The 13,343-nt window shown below is 46.9% G+C and overlaps 1 protein-coding gene across 4 annotated transcripts in view; it reads right to left on the bottom strand.

Moving 5' to 3' along the window:
• Nucleotides 1-13,343, bottom strand: part of DOT1L (DOT1 like histone lysine methyltransferase) — a 76,018-nt gene that overhangs the window by 43,276 nt on the left and 19,399 nt on the right. For all 4 annotated transcript variants that reach the window (XM_063403147.1, XM_063403150.1, XM_063403148.1 and 1 more), the window contains exons 4-7: nucleotides 11,379-11,442; nucleotides 9,268-9,496; nucleotides 7,551-7,645; nucleotides 4,838-4,900 (exon numbers count right to left, since the gene is read on the bottom strand). In XM_063403147.1, the coding sequence (XP_063259217.1) occupies nucleotides 4,838-4,900; nucleotides 7,551-7,645; nucleotides 9,268-9,496; nucleotides 11,379-11,442 (451 nt within the window). The remainder of the gene's footprint in view (nucleotides 1-4,837; nucleotides 4,901-7,550; nucleotides 7,646-9,267; nucleotides 9,497-11,378; nucleotides 11,443-13,343) is intronic.

Here is a 13,343-nt window from a genome sequence, read left to right as displayed (position 1 = left end):
ATTTTGGGACCTCACAAAGCATTTTGCAGGGATGAAGTTTCCAGAAGGACAAAGATGCCAGGTTTCCATTACACATCTTCCTGTGTCCTCCAGGTACACCACGAGCAAGTCTGCTCTGTTTCCTTCTCTCAGGAAAAGGGAACAACAGGTCACAGGCACTGAGAACTCAACAAAAATCAAACAAAAAACCAAAAACTTTCTCCAAGGGGAGCCCAGGAAGAGAAGCACTTTGTGCTACTCAGCAATCTCAGCCTCCTGCCCCAGATACCTGAGATGGCTCCGATTCTGAGGCCACAGGAGGATATTTACAGTTAGAAACCATGAAAACCCATCTGCCTCTTAATTGCCATGCCGGGTTTTAATTTGATGGCTGCACATATGCAGGAATTCCCCAAGAAAGACTCTCTAATTAGCCAGGCCTAATGACCTTCCCAAAGTCTCCTGCTTCCTTCAGAAAAGTTTACTTGAAAAGAGTGAGGTAAAATTGATCTTGGAAACTTCTCAGTTCCATGGGAAGAGAAAGGAGAAGATAAAAGGAGTTGGAACAAAGGGACATGTGTTGGAAGTGGGACATTCTAGTCCAAAAAGCTGAAGCAGATGACGACGATGATGAAAAGCTCTAGAGGAGGATCCTTCCCTTGGAATCCAAGACAGAAGAACAGCAAAAAAATCTGATTTTCCCTAAATGTGCAGGAATTGCACATTCCCAAGCAGAGCAGGGAATGTAAATATTCATTTAAGAGGATTATGAGACTCAGTGACCAACAACAGCTGGAGATCAGGAGCTTCCCAAGGCAATGAGGAGTAAATTCCTCCCACTCCTCTCATGCCCCTCATGGATCTTCCCCCTCTCCAGCTGCAGGGATGGTCCAGCTGTGGCTCTGCAGCCTTGGGCATCCAACACCCCCAGGACACTTTGCCACCTGCAGCTGGGGAAGTTTAATGTGTTTTTATCACCAACTGACAACAGAACAACTGGGGCTGCAATTTAGTGTGGAACCACTGCTCAAGTTTTATCTAATTGTGGAAAAATAGGGTGGAAATACACTGGACAATGGGGGTTTATTTTAAATATTGGTACTGGGCCTTGCTCTCCAGAATTCATGTCCAAGCTCAGAACACCCAGCAGTAACAAGAACAATCCAATGGGGAAGGCCAGAAGGTGAATTTGAAGGCTGCAGAATAATTTGGTGAGGTAACAGTGACTGCCCCCTTAGCTCCAAGGGTTCTCAAATACAAGTTTGTTGTTTGGAGAGTTTTGGGGGCCATGGGTTTGTGTTTGTTTACATTCCTAGCAATTTTATTTTAATGGTAATCTGAAAAAATCCTGTTGGGAGGATTTGGGGCAGGTCACAAAAACATCATGAGGTTGTGAGTCCCTTGGATGGCTGCAAAAGGCAAAAAGGACAGAAAATATTTCTCAGGGAGATTGTACCAGGTGGGAAGGCTGGAGATGGTGAAAAGCTGCAGAGATCATTTCCCAAGCAAGAAGGAACTGTTGAGATGCACAAACCCAAACAAGCATGGAACACTCTGCTAAAGTCAACTTTTCAGCAGATCCCTTTTCAGGGAGAACCCAAAATCCATCTGAATTGCAAATCTCTAACTGTACTGGGATCTTGGCTGTTAAAATAACCTAAAAACCCAGCACGACCCTGCAAGCCCAGCTCCAGGATTTATTGCTGCCTTATACACCACAGTTTTACTTTTACAGCAAGAGAGAACCACCATCCACAGAGCTCAGCCAGAGCTGCAGGTGGGATCCGATATTCTTCCCACTGAACTCCTGCCAGGCCCTCCCTTCCTACAGCACTTGATTCTTCTCAAAACACTGATTTTTCATCTGCCTGCCTGTAACACTGGAGTGCAATTCACGAGTTGAGCTCTGCTGATGACAGATTATTTCAATTTGTGCTTATTTTGTCTCCAACATTTGGAATTTTGGGACCTCACAAAGCATTTTGCAGGAATAAAGCTGTTTTCCAGAAAGATAAAGATGCCCGGCTTTCAATTCTACATCTTCCTGTGTCCTCCAGCTGCATCATGAGCAAGTCTGCTCTGTGTTTAAGTCACCTACAGCAGATGCTGCTAAGGAGTTCCTAAAGAAAATAAACTGCCTGGCAAAAGTCTGTTTAATGAATAAAAACTCAATAACATCTGCCCTGTGCGCCTGCTGTAAAAGCCCAAAATCTGTGTTCAAGCATCACTCCAAGGTGACAGGAAACCAACTTTCCTTCAGACAAAAAGTGCTGCAAGTGTTTAACTCTTCCCAAAAAAACCCCAGATTGCATATTCAAGGAAATTTTACTCTAAACACTGCACAAAACAGAGTTATAAAAGCCAAAGAACCTGGCAAAAATAAATAGCTTTGTTTCAATATAGCACCAGATTCTGTCACTTGGAATGCTCAATATGGAAATGCTGCCTAAGGCAAGCAATATGCTTCCAATATTTTAGTCCAAGTTCCTCTCCTATTCCTTAAATTACCCAGCTCAGAAGCAGAGCATCCTCAGGAACAATTCCTTTCATGTCATGCCAGCTGGGTGACACAATGGAAAAATGCCATATGGCCACTTCAGGAAAAGTAAAGCATTTCCAGTGCTTCCACAGCAGGAGGGAATTATCAGTCCTGCTGCAGACCAGTCCCCCTGGAAGGGAATCCCTCTATCCAGAACAGGAATTCCAGGAGGGAAGTGTGAGGGGAAGGTGGGACCAGCACCTTCCCAGCCTGCTCCAAAAGGGAGAGCAGGAGCAGCTTCACTACAGGATGAGAGCACCAAGGATCCCAGCAGAGAGAAAACTGGGAAATAAATGCTCAGCTCCAGCCTGCCCCTGATCCCGAAGGGAAGGGAAGGGAAGGGAAGGGAAGGGAAGGGAAGGGAAGGGAAGGGAAGGGAAGGGAAGGGAAGGGAAGGGAAGGGAAGGGAAGGGAAGGGAAGGGAAGGGAAGGGAAGGGAAGGGAAGGGAAGGGAAGGGAAGGGAAGGGAAGGGAAGGGAAGGGAAGGGAAGGGAAGGGAAGGGAAGGGAAGGGAAGGGAAGGGAAGGGAAGGGAAGGGAAGGGAAGGGAAGGGAAGGGAAGGGAAGGGAAGGGAAGGGAAGGGAAGGGAAGGGAAGGGAAGGGAAGGGAAGGGAAGGGAAGGGAAGGGAAGGGAAGGTGCGGGAAGGGAAGGGAAGGTGCGGGAAGGTGCGGGAAGGGAAGGGAAGGTGCGGGAAGGTGCGGGAAGGTGCGGGAAGGTGCGGGAAGGGAAGGTGCGGGAAGGTGCGGGAAGGTGCGGGAAGGTGCGGGAAGGGAAGGTGCGGGAAGGGAAGGTGCGGGAAGGGAAGGTGCGGGAAGGGAAGGTGCGGGAAGGGAAGGTGCGGGAAGGGAAGGTGCGGGAAGGTGCGGGAAGGGAAGGTGCGGGAAGGGAAGGTGCGGGAAGGGAAGGGAAGGGAAGGGAAGGGAAGGGAAGGGAAGGGAAGGGAAGGGAAGGGAAGGGAAGGGAAGGGAAGGGAAGGGAAGGGAAGGGAAGGGAAGGGAAGGGAAGGGAAGGGAAGGGAAGGGAAGGGAAGGGAAGGGAAGGGAAGGGAAGGGAAGGGAAGGGAAGGGAAGGGAAGGGAAGGGAAGGGAAGGGAAGGGAAGGGAAGGGAAGGGAAGGGAAGGGAAGGGAAGGGAAGGGAAGGGAAGGGAAGGGAAGGGAAGGGAAGGGAAGGGAAGGGAAGGGAAGGGAAGGGAAGGGAAGGGAAGGGAAGGGAAGGGAAGGGAAGGGAAGGGAAGGGAAGGGAAGGGAAGGGAAGGGAAGGGAAGGGAAGGGAAGGGAAGGGAAGCAGTTCCTCAAGCCTTGCTCACACCTGGATGCAGAACACGTGGCCAGCTGCAACCCCTGAGTGGTGACCTGGCTCCCCTGGGATATTTGGGAATATCTCTGATCCACCCAGCCTCTTCCCTGAGCACAGGAGAGTGGCAGAAGCAGAAATAGATGTGTTTTCAAAACTCCCAGTGGGTTCCTATTGTACATCCATTTCCTGACTGGAGAGTGATTAAGCAGGGAGCAGATTTTCTTAATGACAATTACAAAGGGGAAGAAAGGGAAAAGGGAAGGAATGGAACAGGACAATGCATGGATTTGCACATGCCTCACACCATCCTTGGAGTGCAAAACATCCTCAGAGATAAGGAAAGGAAGATAAAGGAATTCCAACACAACCCTTGCCACAGGCAAGAAGATCTCCCATGATGATCCATTTACTTCTCCTGCTCCAGGTCCACCCTCAGAGCATCCAGCTCCAAACCCTTCCAAACCAGAACCAGCCACCACCCTCCCCTGGGAACCATCCAGCAACTAACTGCTCCTGGAGCTTCCTGCTCCAATCTCCACACATCCAGAACCTCTCCCCTGCCACCCCTCCCCTCCAGAACTGGGCCAGGTGGTCACACCTTCCCCTGCCTGCAGAACCAAAGCTTCGGCTTTTATTTCCAGCAGGAGAGTTCAGAACCCCAAGGAGGAGCTGCCACACTTGGCAAAAACCCCAATCCATGGACAGAAGGAGGGAAAAAGAAAAAGAGGATTTAACACAAGCAGAAGACTCATGGCAGCCCCAGTCAGAACATTTTAGAAGAATAAATCTTCCAGGAGTTTCTGGAAAGACCTGGAAGTGCTCCAGATAACACCATGCCCCACATCTGGCAAGACAAAGAGAGGGGTCTGGGAGGATATATTGGATACACAATGCCCAGGATCAAGGTAAGAGCCAGGCAGCAGCTGTGGCTCAACTGCTGGTGCCTGAGGAAAGGCTGGAGGGGACTTCACAAACTCTGCACAGGAGTGTGGATCCCGAGCTGCAGCTGAGTTTCACTCACTGTGTATTCTGCGTGTTTCTTCCCATACCATTTCATCCATTTTCTGAACTCTCTGTCCATCGTCTGCAAGAGGGAGGAAAACCAAAACCAGCCATTAGGACATCTCATATTTCCAATTCCATCAAAGCAATGGAGACACAGCTCTGCAGCACTCATTGATCCCCAAGAATTCTGCCTGGTTGGATTCTGTTTTTTGCCATTAACATTCCAAGGACAGGCAGACAGAGCTCCTGCTGTTTGGTTTCTTTAAAAAACCAAACCCTCGTTTCCTTTGGGCCAAGGCAAAGCTGGCATCTTCACCCCCCCTTCCCATGGAGGTTCCACGTTCCAAGAAAAGCTCTTACACTGCCCAGCACTCAAAATAGCCCAGCCTTAAGTTGTGGTGCGTAATCCCCCAGGGAGGAGGAGGGTGCAGCCCAGCCTAAGCTCAGGGAGCAAAGGGACACCCAGGGCAAAGCCAGGTCTGCTGGGGTCACTGAGGAGGCAGAAAGCAGCAGGCAAAGCATCCCAGCAGCAAACTGAGGGAGAATCCTGCTTCCCACAGCAACTGGGAGTGCTTCAAACTGCACCCAAACACTGCAGGGCTGCAGAGGAGGGAGGATTCTGCTGTTTTCTGTTGCCCAAAGAAGGGAGAAAGGAACAAAATCCCATTTCCAGACAGCTCAGTGCCTCACACAACCCCATCACCACCTTTCCAGCAGCCTGGCCCCAGCTGATCTTTAGGATTTGGCCCAAATTTGGAAGTGAATCTCCCTCCCTGGAGACATTCCAAACCCATCTGGACACATTCCTGCTCCAGGTGACCCTGCCAGAGGTCCCTTCCAACACTGACCATGCTGTGACTCTGTGTGAGAGGCCCAGCAGAAATTCTGATCCCACTGACAACTCAAACTGATGCTTGATCAGCTGCTCCATCAGCAGCTCAACAAAACTGTGTTGACAGGTATGCTTTATGCTCAAAAGCATTCCAAAGCTGAGCAGGATAACTCAAAAATCCTCAGCTTTTTCATGAACTTACATTTGAATGTATTAAGGCAACTTCACTGAAACAAATTGGTAACATTCTTCCTCTTTAGGTGAAGAGGAAGAATTCAAATTCTTTCATTTCTAATTCTGTTATCTGGTACTATTACCATGGTACCCAAGATGTGGTGCCACAGTTTGCAGTTCAACTAGAAACTCAACCCAACGTCTTGCACAAATGTTTGGAGGAAAGCTGGGCCCTAAGAGAGGCACAAGGCAGCTCCACACACTCTGACACTGCAGCAGCTCTTTGGTTAAATCTGCCAGGATTTACCCAGGGAAATAATGCAGAATGTTTTGTTCACCCAGTAAGACTTGTACCCCAGCAGTGACTACCCCAGTACTCCCTTTGTGGGTCATTCTTTTGTTTGCTGTTTTCACCACAGCCTTGTGTTTGCACGGTGACAGGAAGGGGTATTAGTGGCAGCCAGAATTTCACTTTCCCTTATAAAGCTGATCTTTAATTTTAATGCTAAACACAGAGGGGATTCCTGTAAACATTCCTTGTAAATGCTCCAAAGTGAAACCAGGATGTTCACACAGAGGGACTGCAAAGCCCTCAAGGTAAAAACCTCCACTCGGTCCTGGCAGGGGAAACAAAGTGGATTTTTAGGTCCTTGACTGATCATATTCACAACTGTGTTTATGCATTTTTGCACACATCACAGAAAAGGATCAAGGAGTTTTATTTATTCCCTCCCTCCATGAGGGATAATTTTCCACCTGTTCAGGGTGAATCTGTGTTTTGACAATTCAGAGGGATCAGTTTCTGTTTAGGCTACTGAAGGAGGCAAACTTCTAATGGTAAGACATGAGTGACCTTCCCTGTGTGCTTGTGGCCTCTCAGGTTTGCCTTGAACTCATCATCTGTGGGTGTCCCACTGGCACAGAATTAGAAGTGTAAAGAAACCTGACTAAAGAAGCCTGACTAAACATTATCCAACAATCATGGAATGGTTTGGGTTGGAAGGGACCTTAAATATCCCTTAGTTCTACCCTGTGCCATGGCAGGGACACCTTCCACTGTCCCAGGCTGCTCCAAGCCCTGTCCAGCCTGGCCTTGGGCACTGCCAGGGATCCAGGGGCAGCCACAGCTGCTCTGGGCACCCTGTGCCACCCTCACAGCCAAGAATCCCTTCCTAATCTCTAATCTGTATCCCCCTCCTTCAGCTTCAGTCCATTTTATGGTTTTCCTCACTAAGCTGCCTCCTAAGCAGTTACACACCAGACACCCAGCACAGGCCTCAGGAGGAACTTCTGGTGGTTTGGTAAAAGAAAAAGGGACATCACCACCACAGGCAGACACATGGCCTTTAAAATATTTAAGAACTAATTATTTGGTGAATTTACTCGTGGATTTGCTGCATGCTGTGGCCTCTGGGAGCTGCATTAGAGCCATTCCAGACATGGAATGACTGCAGGGTATGTGGGTGAAGCTTACACTGCACTCCCTTTTCAACAGGCCTTGGCATTATTGCTAGGAGAGCTTTCAGGGCCTGAAATCCCTCCAGAAAGATGCTGAACACTCCAGCCTGGATCCACTTCTTTCCTCAAGCACGTCCTTGCCTTGCAGGCTGATATTTCGCTGCTCCAGGACTGGCTGATGTGAGAAGCACAGCCCCAGCAGGGTTCAAATTCTGCTTTTCCTGCAGCAGTGAGTTAGAGCACCCAGCACTGCAGGCTCACTCACCTCGGCGTACTTGGCTGGAATATCAGCTTTCTCCACTCCGTAGTGATGTTTGCAGTTTGTGGCTGCAGCCACTTGAAGCACCACCTGCCCCACACCTGAGGGAACAAAAACCCCAGAGCTGAGAGCGCCTGCAGGGAAAGCACTGCCAGGGGAGAGAAGCTTCTAGAGCAAAGAGCTCACAAAAAAAACCCCAGGTGACCTGTGGGGCTGGGCTGGGGGCAGTGTCTGACATTCCCAGCTGGAATTCCCAAAGTCATTCCCACTCCCCTGGTGCTGCTCAGCCAATGAGCAGAGTGAGAAACCTGATTTATTTCTGGGGATGGCAGATTAAAGCATCTGATACGGGCCTGTGACCCAACCTGCTGCACTCTGGGGCCACAGATATGATCTTCTTTAACCTTCCTGCACAAACAATTGTGAGAATCTATGGAGATTTAGTTTCACTCCAGATGGAAAAGTTTCTCAGCTCTGAAGTTTTGCTAAAGGTCTCATCTGAACATCAGTCCCTGACAGGAAATTTCAGTCAGTCCCACTGAGAGAGGAAGCAAAGGTAAGAAAATCACTGAAGGGCCTGTGTGTGTGTATATATATATATATATATATATAATATATATAATATATAATATATAATATATAATATATAATATATAATATATAATATATAATATATAATATATAATATATAATATATAATATATAATATATAATATATAGTATATTGTATATTGTATATTGTATATTGTATATTATTCTATTTTGTATATTTAGATAATATATTTTATATTTTAATATATTCTTATATATTTTTAATAGTATACTAGTTAATATTTAATTATTCTACAACCTATGGTTTTACTATATATAACATATATAAATATTCAATATTTATATATAACTGTTTGATGTTTAAAATATACATTCAAATTTAAAATATAATTTTTTAAATATACATTTTCCCCCCATAAGTCCTGTATCACACACACTTATTTGGATTTAAATGTGTTAAAACTTCAGAACACATCAAGCAAAAGGGGAAATTCTTATTACTCCTTTCCTGTTCCGAACCAGATTTTACCAAGAAAAAGAACATCATCCTCTTACTCAGTATCTCTGTTGCACATGTGCTTGAGTCATACCTGGTTTCCTCACCAAGTAGACACCAATTTCCTTTTAAAACTCAACTCTGTTGCAGTTGTAGGTTAGATTTTGTGGGGTTTCACAACTGTTTAAGTAAACTATGAAAGCTTTTTTGACACACTGAGAAGTTGAAGGCAAAAAAAATCCTTCATTTCCAGATTCCAAACCAAGTGTTTCATGTGGCAAGGGTCAAGAAATCCAATTTTCAGATATGAAGGGCATAAAGCAAATCCAGTAAAAACAGATGAATCCTTAGGAATGCAACTTTATGGGTCAAACATCATTTTTAACATTGCTTCTTCTTCACAAGTGTATCCAACAATACCAACACAAACAAAGGGGGCTGTAACAAGGGTTTATTGCACTGCAGGCTGATATTTCACTGCCACCAGAAAAGAGGTCTGGGCTGTTTGTTTGGTCCATTTAATCCTGGCATAAAAAGCAGGAGCATCTTTGGGGATTATGTAGAAATAGAAATCTAGAAAAGATGCTTATCCTGTAACACAATCCCTAGTTCTGGGGGCTTGGGGATTTTTAAAGTACAAACAGCAAAGACAAAAAGGAGTCACTGGTCACTTACCACTGCCCAAGTCAACGAACAAATCATCCTCGGTCATTTTAATCTCATCGATCATTTGGGCCACCAAGTCAAAGGAAGTTTCTCCGTAGACCTCGGGGGAGAAGGGCTCGTAGTTGTTGAGTTTCTCGGGGTCGGTGACAGAGTGGTTGTACACCTGCTGCAGGATGTGCCTCAGGAGCCCGTTGGAGGGACGCGTGTTCAGCTTCATGGGCTGCGTCGTCCCCTTCCACTGCAGGGACAGGGGGACAGGGGGTGAGCCCACCTGGGGACAAGGGACTGGCACCAGCCCAGCTGAGGGACGAGGGACAGTCCCCTCCCAGCCCCCCTCCCTCAGCTTGGGCTGCAGGTGCTCCGTAAAGATAAAAACTGAATGGAACTGGAGCCAGGCTGGAGAGCTGGGGGTGCTCACCTGGAGAGGAGAAGGCTCCAGGGAGAGCTCAGAGCCCCTTGCAGGGCCTGAAGGGGCTCCAGGAGAGCTGGAGAGGGACTGGGGACAAGGGCTGGAGGGACAGGACACAGGGAATGGCTTCCACTGCCAGAGGGCAGGGCTGGATGGGAGATTGGGAAGGAATTCCTGGCTGTGAGGGTGGGCAGGCCCTGGCACAGGGTGCCCAGAGCAGCTGTGGCTGCCCCTGGATCCCTGGCAGTGCCCAAGGCCAGGCTGGACAGGGCTTGGAGCAGCCTGGGACAGTGGAAGGTGTCCCTGCCATGGCAGGGGTGGCACTGGGTGGGCTTTGAGGTCTCTTTCAATCCCAACCATTCTGTGGAACTGCAGAAATCACACACCAGCAGCTGCTGTGAACCACATCACACCTCAGCTAACAGGGAATTTCACAGGTGATAAAGGGGAATTCAAAGAGATACAAAAAACAGCACAAAAACAGTTGTGTAAAGCACAGCACTGAACAGAGTTGGGGTGGGTGTAAAGGTTTGTTCTCTCCTTTTTTTTTTGCTATCCCCACTGAACTGATGTTGACTGTCAACACATGAACAGGTTAATTCTGCTCCAGCAGCTCTCACATGGGAGGGATCAGATGCACTCAGACAGGGAGTGGCAGGAAAGAGATGGAAATCAAGCTTCCTTTCTTCTTCAGAAAAAAACCCATCCTACGCAGAAAAGTTGTTAAGTTTTAAAAATGTCTACCTCTCCTTTTGATAAAAACAAACAAAAAAAAGGGCAATTCCAAGACCCCTCCTAAACACTCCTGTGAGATTCAGATGGGAAGGAAAAAATTAAACCCATCAGGTTTGCCAGTTCAGATAGCAACTGCAAATGCTGAATAGCTGCTAATATTTAGCTATTAACCAACATAGACATGAAGGTGCCTGAATTCAAATAAGCACAAGTTTGAAGGCCCAAAAAACTAAGAAAATCCCAGCAAAAAAGGCTTGTTGCTATAATACTGCATATTTCAAATAATTCCCATAAGCACAGCAAAGAAAAAAATCCACCTATGCTTTCAAATTAAGCAGAATAGTAACATTATTCATTGTTCATATTTTGCTTCCTCCAGCTCAACCTTTTTGGGGGGTAAGAGAACCAAAAAGCTCATTAAATTGGCCAGAAAAGAGATTACATTCTACTTTAGCCAGTGATCCCACAGGCCAGAGCAACTGAACTGTGGCAAGGAAATTCCTAAGCCATGGATCACTTCCACAACACACAGGAGAGTTCATATGGATTATTTAAGTACCCATAAGTCACAGATTTCCCTGTGCAAAAGTCAATCTATATGAGAAATCCCTGTGTTAAATGCTGATAAACCTTTCCTTCCCCCTAAAGACAAGTCAGCTGTTTCCAAATGGCAAAATAACAGTGCCAGAAGGGCACAAGGGAGAGCAACAGCTCTGAATTTGGGAACAGAAAGTGGTGTTATTTCCCTTTCTTTCTGTAATAATGTCCCTCCAATACTAACTCCTTGACTGTCCAGGTGTGATCACGAAAATAAGTTTAATACCAAGCTCAAGTCCCCCCAAAACTGGAAGTGCTGGATATTGCTGATGCTACAGGAACAGGTAAAATACAGCCCTGAGTCAGTCACAACTTTCTGCTGTTCTTCACTACCTGAATTGCACACAAAAGCCACGGCAGGGCCCAATTCAGCACTTACCAACTGGTGGATGCTGTCGATGGCTCGGTTGTACTTGTCACACAATCTCTGCATGCTCTCAAAGCTGGGGGAGAACACAGGGACAGCTCAAATCAGGCAGGTTTGAAGGTAAAACCTTGGGCTTTGCCATCCTCTTGCCTAGTAGGTATTTAGTGTTTGTTTCTCTCAGAATATGTAATTACATACATAGATTTAAGGCTTTGTTTCCTTTAAAGAAAATCCTCAGTAGACCAGGAGTACATGACAGATAATATTAGTTCCTTTATTATATGTCACACTTTGAGTACAGCCCTTTTCCTGCTAAAGTTCTGTATTCTCAGAGCCTCTTCTCCATATTTTCAACTGAGCAGAAATTTAAGAGGTCTGTACATTTTTCTCCTTTTTGCTGTCATCTCTCCACAATAATCAGTCCTGAGACAAGCAGATGCTTTTCCAGAAATCCACTCTGGGACTGAAAATGCAGAGAGAGCCAGAGCACAGCCTGAAGCATCACCCAGGAAAGCCTGGGGATTGCTCCATGGGATTATGGCCAGCCCAGGCAGATGCCCTAATGACACAAACTGAGAGGATTAAATCAATTCACCTCAGGCCACGAAAGAAAGTATATTCCTGGGAACATCAATTGTTATGTAATCAGACCCAAAAGCAGCAGCAAAAACAACACAAGGAGTAACAGGGGTGACATTGTTAAACCCAGGCATTCCCAAAGCTGGGAAGGGACGAGGGGCCCAGGGGACATCAGAAGGGACACTGCAGCTTCTTGTGATCCTCAGGGTCACTACACTGGCAAGGACACCTCTCCCATTATTTTTGCCCATTCCATCCCAAGCTTGCAGCTCCTGTGCTTGTTTCCAAGCTGGGAAAAGCAAGAGGCTGCAGTGGGCTTTGTCTGCATTTCCACAACCTGCTGCTTCTCCTTCACATCCTTGGCTCAGCACATCTGCTGCCAGTGATTTTTCTGACTAATTTTTTCCAAGGAAGAAAAAAGCCTGAAATCATTATCAGAATTCCAGCTCATGACTTCCTTAAAAAGCTGCAGGAAGACAGTGAGGGGTGACTTCAGGGAACAGAGGGGTTTCACTTTTATTCAGCATTGCTGCCAACCACACTAATGGTCCCCAGTGAAACACACCCAGTGAGGATCCACAACCACAAAATTACAGCAATGCAGCTGCTGTAAGTAATCCACAAATCCAAATTAATGGACTTTAATGACAAGGGATGCTTGACCTTGATTACTCCTTTTGAATTTTCCAGGAGCAAGACAGGGACTCACAAGTCTTGCAATTGAAAATTGAGAGAAGAGGAAGCAATGCCTCAAGCAGATCATGACAGAAGTATCTGGTGCTAGGGAGGTTTGAGTTGGGAAATGTCCTTTCCCCAGAAGGTTCTGGGGCACTGAACAGGGAATGGTCCCAGCCCCAAGAGCTCCAGGAGTGTTTGGACAACGCTCTCAGGGATGCTCAGGGTGGGATTGTTGGGGTGTCCGTGCTGGGACACTGACTGGATCAATGATCCCTGAGGGATCCAACTCAGGATATTCTGTGATTCTACTCACAGCAGTGCAGTGAGTAGTTTTTCATCTGTAAACTTTCTTCTAACAGTTTTGTCATTCTATGGACTTGGATAAATTCAGTCTTTCCCATGAAGGCAACCAAGGAGGTTTTTGTAAACTGCAGTTTGAGCATCCTCCCTTTTCCCAGCCTCAGTAGAGCCAAGTCCATGCACAGAACCTCAGAACTCTCCACAGACACACCACAGGTCAGGATGTGCCTGTCCCAGCCAGGAGGGGAATATCCCATGGGAGACATTCACTCTGAACTGCCTGAGGGTATGAATTCCAATGGAACCGAGGCACATCGGAACCCCTCCAACTGGCCACAACACTCCTGGGAATTTCACCTTTTAATTCAGCCCCCAGCCAGCAGGAAGGGGAGGGAGGGGAAGCTGCAGCTCCCACTGACA

This window comes from Prinia subflava, chromosome 8, assembly GCF_021018805.1.
Source record: "Prinia subflava isolate CZ2003 ecotype Zambia chromosome 8, Cam_Psub_1.2, whole genome shotgun sequence".
Lineage (NCBI taxonomy): Eukaryota > Metazoa > Chordata > Aves > Passeriformes > Cisticolidae > Prinia > Prinia subflava.
This window is presented reverse-complemented; position numbering and strand designations above follow the sequence as displayed.